At 33.7% G+C, this 18348-nt stretch overlaps 1 protein-coding gene across 43 annotated transcripts in view; it reads right to left on the reverse strand.

Moving 5' to 3' along the window:
- The window catches only part of MAP2 (microtubule associated protein 2), a 299602-nt gene that overhangs the window by 11098 nt on the left and 270156 nt on the right, over positions 1 to 18348 (reverse strand). For 24 of the 43 annotated variants that reach the window (XM_074399135.1, XM_074399137.1, XM_074399116.1 and 21 more), the window contains 2 exons: positions 16784 to 16931; positions 12030 to 12370 (listed from right to left, as the gene is read on the reverse strand). In XM_074399135.1, coding sequence (XP_074255236.1) covers positions 12030 to 12370; positions 16784 to 16931 — 489 coding nt within the window. Of the gene's footprint in view, positions 1 to 12029; positions 12371 to 16783; positions 16932 to 17879; positions 18051 to 18348 lie in introns of all 43 variants that reach the window. The other 19 variants (XM_074399103.1, XM_074399100.1, XM_074399101.1 and 16 more) reach the window with 1 other exon arrangement.

Consider the following 18348-nt stretch of genomic DNA (forward strand, 5'->3'; position numbering starts at 1 on the left):
CTTGCCCCATCAGAGTCAGGCATCACAATTATTAATCACCTTGTATGTTTGACTGTTATTTTGGTCCACATAGCACAAATGGACTCACACACGGTGTGGCTGAATGCTTTACATAAGAGTTCTCATTAATCTAGCATAAGAATCCCCAGTTGCCCAGGAGGGTCAACAAAGAAATTTGGGGCTTCACAATTCCCTTGCAGGGTTGGCTCAGTGGCCCCCTAAAGGCCTCTTTCTAGTAACTGCTAGAAAAAAAATGGCTGCTCAAGAGCAGCCATTTTCCATGGATGATCATGTGGAAGCATTATTTCCATTTTTAGAGGCAAGAAAACCAATGCCCATTGGTTAGCTGATGTGTAACTGGGTCATACAGACATAGGTCAGGCCTTGACTGAGGCCAGCAGATTTGAGGTTAAGTGTTTTATTTCTATTTTGGGGAAGTCAAGCATTCATCTTGAAGACAACAGCAGATCCAGATCTGGAGGGATGTTACTCTGGTTTCATGTACAATGTTACAGCTTTCATGACTTCTTTCATATGTCTTTTGAACCTTGCATCTTTTGGAGGACAGATAAGCAATGTAAGCATGGAAAGAAAGCTTTATTTTTTTTTATTGTGGTTATTGTTATTTGTTCATTTTGTTTTACTTTGGCTACTTCTACTCTATTCTCCTCCCTATCTCTGGAATAAAAAAAAATCACGTTTTCAGTTCTTTAGAGGACAGTTTATCTTCTTATTTAAAAAATCTACATAAATTTACGTTAGACACACAGCCATCTACAAGAATATCAACACATCTTTTGGTATTTCTAAAAAAGAATAAAAAATTCAAAAAGACATTGAATCTTGACTGTTTTTAACTAGGCAAAGCTTATTTCACAGTGCCTGACTAACATTGACAAGATAGCTTGTCCCTTGCAGGGAAATATCATTGACAACTCTCAGAAGCAACCCAAGGGGAGAGCCTCTTGTCAAAATCTGAATTCAGAAAATGGAATGATTGGGCTACTCTTTAGGGCAAAATAAAAATTGCAACTTAAACAGGGTTGAAGATATCTACAGAGTCTATAACAACACATGTAGTTGCACTATAAATATTTTATATAAGATGGAGATAGTTTTAAACCAATAGGACCATTACATGTAAACCTTCATAGAGAAATTATTTTCTGAAGACAAATGATTTTATTTATGGCTATATCACCATAAACGTGCCAATTCCCATTTAATCTTGGAATTTAAGCAGGGTTGGGCTTGGTTAGTACTTGGATGGGAGAAGGCAAGTAATTTTGACTAATTGTTTCTAATAATAATAGTTTAAAGAATTCTCAATAAGTATCTAATTATTTTGGCAATGATGTACACTTGATGTGAGCTATTTTGCTAATCCCTGAGAATATATAGGATTTCATACTGTTTAAAAATTTAGAGATCATTAGAGTACTAATCTAGTGACTCATTGCCAAGTAATCATAAGCGAAACATGAAATCTGATTCACTTGTTACAAAAATGGAAATTCTAAATTCAGTTGCATAAATATGTTTGACATTAACATTTAATCAACTGTTTGACAATTTTTATGATTTCCAAAACAAATGATTCAATCCTAAATGATCATACTGCCAGCAATATTGAGAGATTATTTAGAATCTTACAGTCCTACAACTTAAAAGCTGACTTCTGTTGATTTTACACAGATTTTCTGCAGAAAAAAACCTGCTTGACTCTCTTGCAGGTAGACTTTCTCAACCTATGTCTGTTCAACTTGTAATATGAAGCTATTCTATCCTTTCACATGCATTACTGGCTTTCTTTACATATTTCCATATTGCAATAGCTTCAAAGTATATTTTTTTTGTCTAAAATGCGGTGAATTATGACAGAATAAATAAACAGACCCCTCTAGATCTTCGTTTTCCATAGTGCTTAACGGCAGGGTAGAGAGAAGCATAAACCTCTTTGGATAGTGGACATTTCTGCTTATGGAGCGTTACACTCTAGCCTGACAGCTTGTCCTCGAATGTTTGCCTATGCCATGTGACTCATATTTATGCTGTAGCAAAATTACTTCACACCAAAGATCTCTAGGGTCGATTGCAAATAATTATCATCTTAGAGTTCATTCCACAGATAATAGCAGTCCTCAGAAACCACTTCATAAAATAGAAAAATATATGGCTGCTATGAAGGAGAAGGCCATATTCCAGAGCAGCCTTAAAAAATATAGCAGAGTTACAGTTTTAACTCTGGGTTCTATGGATGAATCAGAATAAAGATTTATTTCTTTGGGAAGGGATTTTCAGTTTTAGAAAAACTTTTGTTTACCTAAAAACCTATGTCAAGGGAAAATTATTTTAACATCTTAGAGATTGTCTAGAAAAAAATAATGAAATTCTATTTAACAAATAAACTAATTTCTGTGCTCATGATATGAAGGAAAAAAGTCTGAATAATAATTGCTCAAAATTTTCTCTAAATAAGATTTTAATCTCTGCCAATTTATTTCAGGTAAAATTTTTACTTGCACTATTAATACAAAGTAGGGTAACTTGAAAGAGTGTGACGATATTTGTTTCTATCACAGTGGAAGTGAAAAATATTATATTAATCACCTGGATCATCTTCCTATAGCTCTCCCTATTCAAAATTCCCCCAGCGCTCTATTTCTTATTAAATACATCAAAACTTCTTAGTGAGGCAGCCAGGGGTCTCAGAAATTCTGATTCTTCAGACTTCTTTGTTACTTTACATTTTGGCCAGACTCTTCTACATTCTATACTTTAAGGCCTATGTTTACATTTCAAGTTCATCCCTGTGTTTTATGTTATTATTTCTCCCTAGGGTGCCCTCATTCCAAGTTGAGTCTGTAACACATTATTCTTCAAGGTTTGGTGCAATCAATACCTCCAGTGGAAGTTTACAAAAAGGATTTTAGTCTCATGAATTTTATGCAAAAGGTTGGTGACTTGTTTGCAGAAACAGTTGGCTTTCCATTCACATAACGGTCATATAGCATGAAGAGCTGTATGAGCGTAGGTTAATAAAATTGAAAAATTTATCAGAATTTCTTTATTTTAATTTTGACTAATTTTTCTATTCTTCCACTATGATAGAGAAGAATATTGTAATTTCTTTCTGGATATTCCTTGGGTGACTTTAGTTGGCTTTTATCATGATGGTTTAATTGAAGTGATCTGCCACTCTACTCTCTCTGCATATATTTAATTGTTCCTTTCAATAAATTAACATCTTTTCCCCTAAAATAGGGTTGCTCTAAAAAAGGATTAAAAGAGAAAATGCAGGATTTGCCTGCAGACAAGAAAAAAATGTCTCTCTTACTAGACAATTAGAAATATGAAACATGTAAAATGAAAGAAAATACATCATTAACATACAGTTTTTAGTACAACAATTTGTAAGTCAGAGGCATTCATCCCACTGTCAACTTTAATTTCTTGAGCAATGAGATTTTGATTTTGTTTTTAATTGACACTCCCTGACACTGCTTTCTTTATCAAAAGACCTATATGTCAGCTCAAGGTGGTGAGATGTGGAGGGTGACTAGGAGTCAAAAATTGGGATTTGTCTAGACCCCCTCAAGCATCCTTTAGGTATCAACCTAGGTTGAAACACCATTTCTCTCTTCCTCCATCTGAGTTGTCTCAGAAAGAATGCTTTTGTGAAAGGGGAGTGAACAGTGACACTCAAATGACTTCCCTTCAACCCTGCAGAGGATTAAGCTTCTCCTTTGGGTTTTCCTTGTTTCTTATAGCATAAGATTAAGCCCTCCTTTGTTCTTGCGTTATGAAAACATTTTCTCTCTCTAAGTATTTTTTATTTCATAATATTCATTTTAATGAAAACTCTCTAGCCTCTGTATAATCCTGAGATATCCCATACTAAAACAAAATATGACTACATCAGATATTCCTGAAGGTTGAAAGTTCTCTGGCACACATGATGTTCTTCAAAGATTCATCTGTTAAAAACTTTGCACTCTGGTTAAAATATATGCAAACATTATAATCAGAATTTTAATCAACCTTGCCTACATTGAACAATAATTTCTTTACAATTTTTATATCAAATATAAACATAAGTATACTTAAATACACATTTAGGGAGAAATAACAGTTTATGTCAAAATGCACAATTTCACAAAACTTTGAAAGAAAAGTTAGAGGGACCAATTTTCTATGCAAGCTGTGTCACATGGCACAGAAAGTAGATCCACACTGAAAAACTTTGGCATAAATAGATAATGCTGAAGAATTTTGAAAGAACATTTTAGTCAAACAGACATTAATGAGTTTAGTCACTAGAGCCACTGTTAAGAATTTATAAACGGTCTCTCAGTGGGCGCTGGAAGAAACATTATGAGTATAACAGTCATTGTGGTTCATGGAAATGAACAGCTAATGAACTTTTCCCAATTTGTATACTTTTTTGATATTAAATTTTTTTCTTGTTTAAATATTTAAGAAATTCTACGAAACAGTGGACCAAGTCAGTGAACAAAGTAACTTTTAAATAGTCTGCTCGGTTATATGAAAACAACCTCATTAGTTCCTATGTCTCTGTTTGCTTGTGAATGAACAGTAGATAAAAAGGCTTTACAGTTCTTAACTTTGCAAACCCAGAGTGGTAGTTTTCTCATAATTTTTAAAAATTAATAGTTACTAAAGCTAGCTCCAAAACTTTTCATTACTCCATAAAAAACATTTGAATTATAGTTATAAAATTCTATCGCATAAAGACAGAGTCCTGATCTTAAACGAGCTTTCACTTTGATTTAATGATGACTTTGATACCAAAAAACAAAACAAAACAAACAAAAGTCTTGTAATAAATTTCTTCATGCTGGGTTGACAAACAGTATTTTTAAAAGTTCATAGAGTACGTTATTACTCCTTTTATTTAGCCCTTATTGTAGCTCTAAGGAGATGCGAAGAAATGGCTTGGAAAGAACTTAAAATTAAATAAGGGGAAGACATTAGAGGAGGACAAGAAACAAAATAAAACAAAAAACCTCCTTTCTGCCTAGATTGCAGTGACCACGCCTCATTGTCTCCCATTCTCCTTTTGTCATGTAGTGCCCAGCAATCTTAGGAAATGTTTGATGAAAGAATGAACATGTGAATGAGGAAAATACTCATTGCAATCCTTCTCTCTTCATCATATATGTTATAAACATGGTTACATGTTAAAAGCACCCAGTAGACCTTCACAGTGGTAACCATTATAATTTTATATAATGAGGGAAAATCCCATTTCACTGTAATTTATTAGTTGCTTCCAGAATCATTCCATTTTCTTAAATATAAAATTGAAAGTAAACTATGTAATTAGCATTTAAAAGGGCTGAAAATGATCTGAGGATAATGATATGGCTTGGATTTATGTCCACACCCAAATTTCATGTTGAATTGGAGGAGGGACCTTGTGGGAGTTGATTGGATCATGGGGACGATTTTCCCCTTTGCTGTTCTCATGACAGTGAGTAAGTTCTCATGAGATCTGAGGATTTGAAAGTGTGTGAATCTGCTTTTCCTTAAATCAAGCACCTTCTTCACATGGTGGCAGGAGAAAGAGAGAGAGAGAGAGAGAGAGAGAGAGAGAGAGAGAGAGATAGAGAGAAAGAAAGTATGTATTCTGCCATGATTTTAAGATTCCTGAGGCCTCTCAGTTATGTTTCCTGTTAAGCCTGTGGAACTGTGAGTCAATTAAACCTCTTTTCTCCATAAATTACCCAGTCTTGGGTAGCTCTTTATAGCAATGTGAGAACAGACTAATACAGATAATGCCTAAAAGTTTATAAGAATATATAAAGATTCCACTCTACATTTCACTAATTTTATTTCCTCTTTCCTCCCTCTCTATTGCTCCTTCTTCCCTTATTCACCTGTCTTCTATTTCAGAAACACTGCTCTTTTACTCAATTTCAGCTTGCCCTTTGTGGCACAAACATATGGAATCTATTAGAATACCTAAATGAATGTTTTTTGATGACCTGTAATGCACAACTACTATCATGCTCCAAGTAGCACTATGCATGTGAGAGCTTAAATGACTTGAGAGTCTATTTAAATGAAATGGTGCTGTATACAAAAACAACCATGATTTTGTTGCTTCTGGTCCACAAATAAGGATCAGAAAAATCAGTACCTAAGGTCATGCAATACTTTTGTAGAAGAGCTGGACCACTAACCCAGCTCTTAAATCCTAGTTCAATATTCTTTTAGATCGGGGTGTCCAATCTTCTGGCTTCCCTGGACCACACTGGAAGACAAAAAATTGTCTTGAGCCACACATAAAATACACTAATACTAATGATCACCTATGAGCTAAAAAAAAGTCATAGAAATCTCAAAATGTTTTTAAAAAGTTTATGAATTTGGGCCACATTCAAAGCCATCCTGCAGCACATGTGGCCTCCAAGGCCACGGGTTGGACAAGCGTGTTTTAGACAAAAATGGACACTTTCTTTGGATAATAATTGTCATGATATAAAACATTCATAATCATTCAACGGTGTCACTAAAAGAATGCATCTCTCCATGAATATGGTATAATACATTCATTCAATGTTCATTGAATAAGTATTTATTGAGCCCCTATTATGTATGGGACACTATGGACAAGATGGACCTCATCTCTGACTTCATGGAGCTCATGGTTTAGTAAGTGAAACAAGATAGATGTTAAATAACTAATTATACAATGGAATATTTAGTGAAAAATGTGGTGAGAAAGTTTGGCTACAGTGTGAAAGTATATCAGATAGAGCAAAGAACAGATGCAGGGAAACCAAAAATTAACCACTGTGGCAATATCAACACGAGATCATGTATCCTGCGCTAGGGTCGTGCAGAGTAGACTGACTGAAATGGACAGATTTATGAGCTATTCAGGGCACAAAATCATTAGCACTTAAAGATTGTTAGGATATGGGATGAGGGGAAGTGAGAGAAAAAGATGACTCTTATATTTTTGGTTTAGCAATACAAAAGTCCGTTATTTGCATAGATGTAACAATACTAAAAATAATAATGTTATAATAGCATAAACTTTCTACACTCAAAGATGTATGTGGCATCAGTCACACTGATGTCCTTGCTGTTCCTAGAACATGCTAAGCCTACTACCTCAGGGTCTTGGCATATGTTGTTCCCTTTGCCTGAAATGCTCATTTCCCTAGTTATCCATATGGCTTACTCCTTTACTTCCTTGGGGCTTCCATTCAAATATCACCTTCTCAGGCCTTTCCTAGTCATGCTATAAGAAATGTAATTTCCTCTCAACATATCCTGAGCCTCTTTCTTTTTATTTTTCTCCTTCACATTTAGCACTCTTTCACATATTTTTCTTATATCATTTCTTTTTGCTTACCTTTCCTCCTAGAAAATAAATTCCACGATGGCTAGAATTTAAGAAATCGGTGTCTGTTTTGTTCATTGTTATATTCTAGTATATAGAACATAGCAGGGTATATAGGTGCTCAATAAATATTTATTGAATCAATGGTCAAGTAAATGAAGGTAAATCTTTGTATTTCTGGAATTATCAAAGAAATAAGAGACAATTCCCCATGTTATTTTTAAGATGCCAAGATTGATACTAGAATTAATATTTCATAATTGATTCTTAATATTATCCATAGAAAGTAAAAAGTTAGTGAGCTAGCTTCTATTTTAAAACCTTACTTTAGAATTATTTTTTAAATAACCTGTTAATTATAGGGGAAAGCAAAAAATACGATAACAATGCGATATAACTTTCCAAATTTAATGTGGTATATTAATATAACATGTATTTTAATAGTATATCAATATAACATGATATATGCATTAAATTGTTTTATGAAAATATTATAAAAGTTCAGAGGCTAACCTGAAAATGACTGACTAGAGCCATTAATGGAGCAAAAGCATATAATTCAGAGGCAGTCAATCAGATCTACAGACAGAGCCTTGCAGAGAATGCCCCAGCTAACTACCCTATCCAATGAGCAGTACACGAAAACAACGTCTGTGAAATCACTTCTTTACTTTCAATTATTACAAGGGCACATAATTTGTGCTTTTTAAACAATTTTATTTATTTATAGTTTTTGAGACAGACTTTCATTTTTGTTGCCCAGGCTAGAGTGCAGTGGCACAGCCTTGGCTCACTGCAACCTCTGCTTCCCAGATTCAAGTGATTCTCATGACTTAGCCTCTGAAGTAGCTGGGATTACAGGTGCCCATCACCACGTCCAGCTAATTTTTTTGCATTTCTAGTAGAGACAGGGTTTCACCATGTTGGCCAGTTTGTTCTCAAACACCTGATCTCAGGTGATCCACCTGCCTCAGTCTCTCAGGGTGCTGGGATTACAGGTGTGAGCCACTGCGCCTGGCCAACTTGTGCTTTTTATACTCATCTTCATAAGGCCAATGGAGAAAATCAAGATATCTGTTAAAACATGTAGGAGCATTCCATATAAATCAAAGTAACAATTTAAAAACCTGATTAGATAGAAAATGTAAAAAGCACTATTCCTTGAGTTGTTGCCTAAATTTTTTAATGCTACATGTTTAGAGAAATTGGTTGTTTTTCTACTTTTGTTTGACTCAACCAGCTGTGTTCTTCACAAGTTGACATTATTTATTCTAAAACTTAGATTTAATGTAGATTGGGGAGCTAACTACATAGTTTCAAATTAATACACTTAATAAGATAGTCTTCCTTAAGCCTTGAGTTAAATCAATCAAGCTGGTTATCTACATTGAATCCATGATTGTCCATATTCTTTCCAATAGAATTAATTTGTTTTAGCTGAAAAGATTAGCTTTATTGCTTTCTGTAAAGCTCCTCATATCTTCAGCTAGCTTATCTATTCCATTAGGCATTGATCTGCCTCACTAAGCTGAAACCCTCTGCCAACAGAAATTGGACCTTAACAGAAGAGATAACAGCTATAAGCACAAAACCTATACATATAAAAGAGCGATAAATGTTCAAACTAGAGGCAAATATTTTGGGAAGCTGTTGAGTTCCTAAGATGCATATATCTTTATTATACATTTCCTCTCCCAACTCTTAGAGCCAATTCTTAGAGATTGCACAAAGTTTAAAACCATAATAATGAAGTTTGCATAATGAAATCATTTTTATAGAAACTAATTGTTTCAAATATTACAACAGAACTTGTGCAGAGGAATTAAAGTTACATCTTCAAATTTACTCCTATCTTCATTAATAAGAATTGCATGAATATTTCTCTCATTTCCTAGAGACCATATATCACTATTACAACAGCTGGCCCCTGAAGAAAGTATAGCTCTTGTTCTGTCTTTTTAAATGATTCTGGGTGGCCACTGTCCATTCAAATGCCTTAGGAAAATCGATTTACAACTGAGAACAATGTGCTAGTGGCTTCAATTTCTTCAGCAATGTGCATGTATAGATGCTCAATCATCTAATAAAGGTCTCTAACATCTTGATAATTTCTGAGAAGCCCTAAAATGCTTTTCCTTCAGTCGTTCTATAAAATCTCCAGTTTTATACGTATGGAAAAAAAAACCTTTCCTCACTCCCTGTATGTGAGATCATACATTGTAAGAAGGCTTTTAAGGAGATAGTGCTGAAATGTTGAATGATATGTTTTTCCTACAAAGACAGTTCAATTGCAATGCGCTTTTATTTCCCAATTCATTTTTACCCCTTCATTTAAGTGAATTTATACCATCTATCACAAAATAGAAGGCAAATATCTTTCATCTGTTTCTCATCTTGGTGAGGAAATACCTCCTACTTCTGTACAAATGTCACCTCATAACATCACTGTTGTGGATTTTTCCAAAGTCATCACTGCTGAACTAGGATAATTTTGTAGCAGGTTAACACTTGCCTGATGAAAAAACAGATGTGCTTCAAATGACATCGTGATTTTGAAGCATTTTTTGTTCTTTCTGTAATTTGTGTGTCCCGTGTATTTACTAGTCCTTAGCCACCATAATCTCTAGGGAAGTTTTAGTGCAGCTCAAACATATAAGATATTTTGTACCAATTTTATGAATTATCAAATATAGTAGAAGTAATTACAATAAGACATAAAAATACTCAAAATCAGATATGATAAAGAATCAGAAAAAGAAAATGGACATCTTCACATTTTTTGGATTGATTTAATCTCAGAGGTTTCTGCAAAGCTGATGTTAAAACCATTCTTTTTGCCTCTTTATCCTAGGGATTCCTTTGAAGAAAATAATATATTATAAAATGTCTGTGTCAACTTATAAGAATATTTTTTAATTACTTTTTTGGTTTTAATAAAATATTTTGGAAATAATTTATATTTCCTTGTGATTCTAAGAGGAAACAAATTAAGTATCAATGTTTTCCAGAATATAAGTAAGTAAACTGCACATCTAATTAAGGGCACTAACAGGACACGGGAATATTTACTTTAAAAGAACTGATTTTACATATGTATAATAATTACTCTATTTTAGAGGATAGCTTTTCCAAGGCTAAAATGCAGAAATTTCCAAATGATACTAAATTGATCATTCACCTTACTCTTTTAAATTATTTATGTATAAAAATAATGTAACATTTGAATATTTCCAAAAAGATCCAAACAGTTCCTTCTCTTGAATGTGCAAAACTCTGATGAATGCAAGAATAGTTTGAGTTTTTTAGGAATTACAGGCTTATAATCCTACTGTCTTGCTTAAAAAAGTTTCTTGTGGCTTCTAGTTTTCATAGCATACGTCTATGAGAAAGTATCTTTTTATGACTATATTATTACAGAATGTTATCATTGTTCTGAAAGGGCATATTGAACTTTCCTCTCCTTCCCCATTGGTTGATTTTTCTTAACTCTTTGGGCTCTCCTGAACAGAGCCATAGCCAGACAGTAAAGAAGTTTGTTGCTAAATGAAAGAGCAACACTGAATTTTTGCTACATTGGTGAGTAGGAGTGCCTGATAGCTTTACATTTTGGAAAGATCTTTCTTCTAAACTTGCCTGAAAATAGATTTTCTTTGGCATGAAGGCTGGATACCAGAAAGCAGTGGCACAAAATACAAGAGACAGGAAAAATAGTGGCAGAAAAAAATATTGATGTTAAAAAGAAAAGGCTTTCTTGGAATAATGAAAGGGCATTATAAGTTTATGTACCAAGTTACTGTTTTTGTCCTTCTTTCTTTCAAAAAAAGGATGTTGTTTTATGTCTCTTCAATGACAAAAGTTAAACTATCCTGATAGATCAATATTATGAGATAAACATTAAATAATATTTGTTTTCCTTCCAGGCGAATTGCTTTGTCCAAACACATATTGTATAAGCAAGGTTCAGGTCAAGACAGAACTCAAAGCCTCCTGGTTTGAAGATATGAATGTTTGCTCTGGGGAGCTGAAGAGTTAGTAAGTAAGCATTACTAATAACTGTACTTAATATAATCTTGAGTATAAGTTCAAACTCTACAATTTTATTCATCAGAACCATGTGTTTTTTATTATCAACACAAATACCTGCCCTTTGCAACATTTAGGCAGTAGTAGCCAGAACTGAAACGGTGAAACACCCTTATTTTGGAGTGAACATGAGGAAATGGAAGAAAATGTCATAGGAAATCCTTGGGGAAGAAAGAAGGAGATAAAATTGGAATCACTAAAAGATAGCCAAATGAGCTCATGGTCAGAATGTAAAATAGATAATTCACTTTTATATCAGAAATGTAACTTTAATCTCAAGTTAAAAACCACAAAGCAATAGAGATACATTCAGGAAAAAAAGTCAATCAATAAAAGTTTCTTCTATATGGTTATACCAATTTTTAACCCAATAATAAATGGAAGAAATGGGCATGTCATGTGATTTTCATTATATTTCAGAGGATATCTTCCTAATGTAAAGTCCAAACTCTTAGCAATAAATTGTAACCAGTAGCTCTTTAATACCTCTGCTTCCCTATTAGCTTTCAATATGAAGAAGGCAATGCAATAATTATTTCTGGCAGCAAGTATGTGTTCATGCAATTCTTACCTGCCCCCCTTTAGGCTGGTATTTGATGTTGTCTGTTGATCCAATTTTGGATTTGACATTCTTCAGGTCTGGCAGTGGTTGGTTAATAAGCCGAAGCTGCTTGGGGGTCGCGGGAGATTTTGGAGGGGTACGTATGATAGCGACCTTCTTCTCACTCGGCACCAAGATGGCAGACTTGGGGGTTCCTGGTGTATGAGGGGTCCTGGGATAGCTAGGGGTTCCAGGAGTGCCTGGTGTGCGTGAAGAATAACTTGGTGGGGTGCCAGGAGTGATGGCAGTAGACCCAGGGGTAGTGGGTGTTGAGGTACCACTTTTTCCTGCTCTGCGAATTGGCTCTGACCCTGTATAACAAGCAAGACCAAAACCAAACCAGAGTCAGAAAATTCTTCTCAAAACCTCCCTCTTCCCATAGATTGTTAGAACTTATAATATATGTAATTTCTAAGGTATTTAGAAATAGTTATTGTAATGATCACTATAGTGCTCAAGAAGCTGAGAGCCTCATTTCTGAAAGCAGGTGCATAACCCAGTGACATTCTTTTGAAGACCTGTTACTATCAATACAAAGATAAAAAAACCTGATTTTTTTCTGATTTGTTCTCCTTAATTTTCATTATGAATGTGTCAAAAACTATTTTCTACTTGTGTGACTATTAAGGTATATGGATCTGCCTTTAGTTGGAAAAGAGTTCACACTTAATGTCGTATGCAGACCCATATTTACTGAAGATTCCTTGAATGATATGTAGATCATTCATTCCTCTATGTAGTAAATTCATTCTGGGATCCAGGTAAACATACAACATAGAATCATGTATTTAGGACACATAGTTTTGGTCCGTAAAGAAAGACCTGCATTTCATTATTATATCCTTACACTGAGGAACACTATGAGTTGTAAATGTGTTTATGAAAACTGTCAGACATTGCTCTACTTTATCATGCATTCTTTTCATAAGGAAAATTACCTCAGTGTTTCAAGCAAATAAACAAAAAGTCTATTTCTTGCCTTAGAAACTTGGGATGTCCCAACAATATATTCCCAGTGAGTCTCATACCTGATTGTGTTTTCTCCTCTGTTTTCATCACTAGTTTGGCAGTTTGGAGTTAAATCCCAAACCCTGCTAATCACACAGGATCTGAGATGCATTTCTTTGCCTCAAGTTAAGCTCACTCTCTTATTATTGTTATGCCCACCCCCATTTTCCTATACAATGTATCTTTCATCTTTTGAATGTATTTTGAATGATATTTCAAATACTGTTCTGAGAGAATGATAGAAATAAGAATATAACACCTTATAAATTTCAAAGCACTTTTGTGAATACTAACCAATAACCAAACAAACACGCACAATACAGTTGTTAGGGGCAGCTCTTATTAATCCTAAGAAATACGAATATTGAGGCTCATTTACCCAGATGTCACTAACATCTAAGCCAGATACATTTAGTCCTGAGGATTTATATTTTTAAGCATGCAAAGTTCATTTATAACATATTTTATATAAAAAGTATAATTTTCATTTTTTACTGCTGATTTACATTGATTATGTTAAAAAATCAATGAATCTTCTGAAATTTTGTAGAGATAAATAAATAACTATTTTAAAGCCACTGAAGTGAAAGGAATCTTACAGGTCACCTAATGCAATTGATCATAAATATAAGAAGTTCTTTCTGAGAAGTGAACGTGTAGTCTTTGCCTAATATTTACAAGGTATGAGCTCAGGAGAGCTTCTTATATACTTGTGATCTACAGACAATGTAAACCCGCCCATCACCATAGGTTCTGTCTCCTGGAGAAAGGCACAATTTTATTTCCTCTTTCAGTGAACAGTTTTCACATATCAAATGAAAGTGCCCTGTGCCTTTACAGTCTTCTAACACGGAACAAGACAGTTAGACTCTTCAATCGATAATATGAAATGGGATCTGAGAAGTCTAAAGTGGGAAATTAGCATGTGTTCTGTGATTTTCATTGCTTTTCACAAGAATGACATTTCAAGACCACGATGACACAACCGCATCCAACTTGGCGTTTTGTGACTTCCATGTCCTGGTTTGTTTTGGACTAGGTTTTCAATGTAGATGTCTGTCTCTATATCTGTATGAAAAATTTCTCCAGAAACATTATTTCTTTCTTGAATGTTTTCTCTATTATCTTGCCAGTTTTGAATAGCTCAGATATTCTGGGGAGATGGATCGTCCCTGTGTTTTTTGCCATTATATCTAGTCCTGGTGACTTTCATGTGAGCTGAATACATTAGGTGCACAACATACTTTTTAAAATAAAATGTATTGTATTCAGAATTCATCAAAGTGTGCTGAGGGATTTTTTGGCTTTATGGAGACTGAATTGAAGCAATATTCTGGATGTGGATAACAATTTTTACTATATGAAATAATTTTTTCTAAACTTCTAAGGAGTCATTTCCATACTTGTAGGAAACACTTTAAGCTTCATCAAAGAAATATCATTTAATACATGAAAACTGTTCACTGAAAGAGGAAATAAAATTGTTCTGTGTTCCTCCTGGAGATAGAACCTATGGCAATGGGTGGATTTACATTGTTCGTAGGTCACAAGTATATAAGAAGCTCTCCTGAGCTCACACCATGTAAATATTAGGCCAAGACTACATGTCCACTTCTCAGAAAGAACTACCTATATTTATGATCAATTGTATTAGGTGATCTCATATTTCTTAAAGGACACCAATACTCTAGGTTTTGTGTTACATCTGGAGAAAAAGGGTAAACTACAAATATTAAGGCCTTCACACTGCTGCTCAAAATATATGATCAATTTTTATTATAATAAATATGTTCTTGTCACCAAAAGAATAAATTTGAATGCTTCCTATTTGTTCTGAACTTGAAGAGGTTAAATCTAAGGTCTAAAACAACTTTTAAGATATTTATATGCAAGTTACTTGATTAAACTGTGCTCTTATCAATGACAATGACTTTCCTTCTTCTTGGGTGGATGAGCTTCCTGCAGAAGAAACAATGTTTCTTCAAATCTTTTCAATAGCTGCACAAAATGTTAGAATATTCATTCCTGTGTACCACTAAGGGGATGGTAGGCAAGTAGAAGTAAGCAGAGTACTTGCTCTTCCAGTCATCTTGATGCCTTTCAGCTACTGGTATGCAGAGATAAAACAGACCCTATGTTTTAGAATTATCAATGTGTCAGTTATGTTCGCTATCAAATAATACAATGCAAAATACTTGTAAACATCAGTAAATTTAAAAAGTCAAAATAGAATTGGTGCAGAACATTTAATGAATCAATTCATAGATGGATACACTTTAAAAGACAGAACACAGTGGTTTGAAGAAGTGGATTTATGGAGAAGTGCCATTTTGCTTTTATAGCAACAAACACAAGCATAATTCAAGATGTTCTTTTGGAGAGTACTTGGTATCTTTGTCTTGTCTCATTATCCTTGGGGTTATTAATGGTGTTCAATTTTAACTCTAGATATTTAAATTTTCTTCCCTGGAGAGTACTAAATCTTAAATGCCCTCCCTGCTAATTCATTAGAATAACTTATTTTTGCTATGCTATGATAAAAGAGCTCTTGTGATTTCAGTGTTCTTAGCACATATTTCAAAGGATGCTAATACTCTAGGAAACAATTAGACACAATTACTCTTATCATAATAAACACTTTTCTTGTAGGTGAAAACACTGTTTCAATGCCAATAGTCATATTTAAGTGGAAAATAAGAGGTGAAGTCAACTATAATGTGATAGTGGTAGCAATTTCCACCATTTTAAGATGGTTTTTAAATGACACAGATACTCTTCTCCAAATGATTCTACAGAGCAGTTCTCTAGCGCTATTTCCTCCAAAAATTTAGAAAACATGTTAAAACTTCAGGTTGTGAAGTTATCAGTAGGCTGAAAACCAAATTCAACCACTTACTAGCTGTGCAGCACTAGACAAGTTACTCTCTCTAGAAGGTCAGTTTTGTCTTCAGTAGACTGAATTGAGTTTATTAATACCTACTCATTAGTTTTGCTAATTAAATATAGTGAAAAGTGTATCTTAAGAGTTTGGCATCTATATGTGCTCAAAAATGGTAGCTATTTTGGGTGCAACAGAAAAATACTTATGGAAGTAATTTCCATCCATGCTTTACGAGATAGTTTGCCACAATGCAACACATAAGTGTGTAATGATTGGAGCATTACATAAACTGTTATAATTGCCAATCAGTTCATGAATGGGCCATCAATCAACATAATTTGAAACTATTACATAGACTATGCTATATTTATAGCTCATTTCGAATGTGAATTCTTAACAAGTTGAGCAGGATCCTAGGTTTTGATTGTCAACTTTATAGTTAGATTTTACAACTTAGAAATCTAATAAATGTTAAGCTCTTATAGACATATATTTTTAAAAAATCCTTGACTATTGGTTTTCTACATTGATTAGTTCTTTAGAATTTTCTTTCTGCAATAAATTTGAATCAAAAAAGAAAATACATTCTTAGAAAATAACTTTATCTCAGTCTTAGATAATAGGGTGATATGTTACCATTTTCTCCATCAGTTGTTTTTACTCAAACAGCTATTTTGTGGCCATCTATATTCTGGATTTTCTGATTCTTAGGGAAAATATAACCTAGTCTTAATGCATGTTTTATTTTTACAAATTAAAATATAAATATAAGTGCTATTCCACTTAAAGGATTTAAAAAGTGCTTAAAAAGGAAGTCAAATCAAAATAAACCTACTGGTGGTCCGTCGTGCTGAAGAAGAGATAGAACTGTTGAGAGAGAAGGAATTCTCATCTCTGTCTCCTGAGACACCTCGGCGAGGAGGAAGAATGGACGAAGGTCTTGGGAGAGAAGAGCGCTTTTCTGGGCTCTTGGTTACTCCATCCTGATTGGAGAAAACAAAAGGACATTGGGTTCTTGCAACTCTTTAATTTATGCAAAGTGATATTGATTTTGCTATTTTTCCTCCTGTGCTGATAGATGAATTTATTTTAATACAGACTACTGGATTTTCACATATTTATAAGCATTTCTACTTTACAAATGCATATTTGCCTAGGTATTTTATAAAAACATGTTATTTTGGAGCTCTGAAAACTGAATGTGAAGTTCAAGTTCTAAATGAAAATATGGGTAAAATAAATGTACTTAAGCAATCTTCAGCAAATTACTAATTTTACTGAAAAATCTTCATTAGCATGATAACTTATTAATCAGAAAGGACTGAGGGTAGCTCACTGCATGCATAATATTTCTAACAATGACCACTACCATATATTGTGCATGTATGTGACAGGAACTCTCTATAGTTTACATACACTTATTATTTCATTCTTACCACGAAACATGATGCACATTGTAAAGCTATCTGAAGAAACAGGTTTAATAAGTTCATGTAATTGTTTCAAGATAATTGAGTTGGTAGGTGGCAGATACAGTATTAAACCCTGATGTATATGATGTTAAGTTTGAATTGTCTATTATAGTCTATACGATATAAATTGTTATTGTTCTATACAATATTATATATCATATATAAGAGAATATATTTTGTTGTTAGTTTGCATTTGCAATTTTACCAGATCATCAAACCATAAATTAATAATGGGTAGTATATCTAGAAAAAGACATATTTTCTACATTTAAAAAATAGGTATACTGTTTATCAAAATTTTTAATTTGTATTTGTTTTTAAAAGAGCCTATGGTTTATGTGTCAAACACTTCAGAATGTAAAGTATCTGCTTTCATACATTTCCTGAATTATTTTCTATAACATAACCTTCTCCCAAATTCTATTTCTTTCTGCACCTTTTATTGACCTGCTATCTTACCTTGTTCCCTGATTTTGAGTATGGCAAACGGTCTGTGGAGCCTGCTGAGGTGGACTGTATTAATAAACTGTCAGAAAATGTAGCCCTTTTAGTCGTGCTAGGGCAGGCTGAGCTGTATCTTGGGGACTTTGTGCTACCCTGTAAAGCAGGAATCTTTGACAAGGTAGAATTCTAGCCATGAAAGAAAACAAACAAAAACACAAAATAAACCAAACTATGAAGTAAAAGGAAAATAATAAAAGAAGATTAAACGTATAAGAAACTCAAAGTCTTTTTAATAAGAACACGTGATAAATGGTTATAATAAATGATAGAGATGTGTACTTAGATGAGATTTTCATTGAACAGCTCTTTTAAGCCAACACTAACTTAATAATACTCATATAAAAATGTCTGTTGTAACACAACCAAATATCGCATGTTCTCATTGATAAGTGGGAGCTAAACACTGGATACACACGGACATAAA

This window comes from Saimiri boliviensis, chromosome 5 (genome assembly GCF_048565385.1).
Source record: "Saimiri boliviensis isolate mSaiBol1 chromosome 5, mSaiBol1.pri, whole genome shotgun sequence".
Lineage (NCBI taxonomy): Eukaryota > Metazoa > Chordata > Mammalia > Primates > Cebidae > Saimiri > Saimiri boliviensis.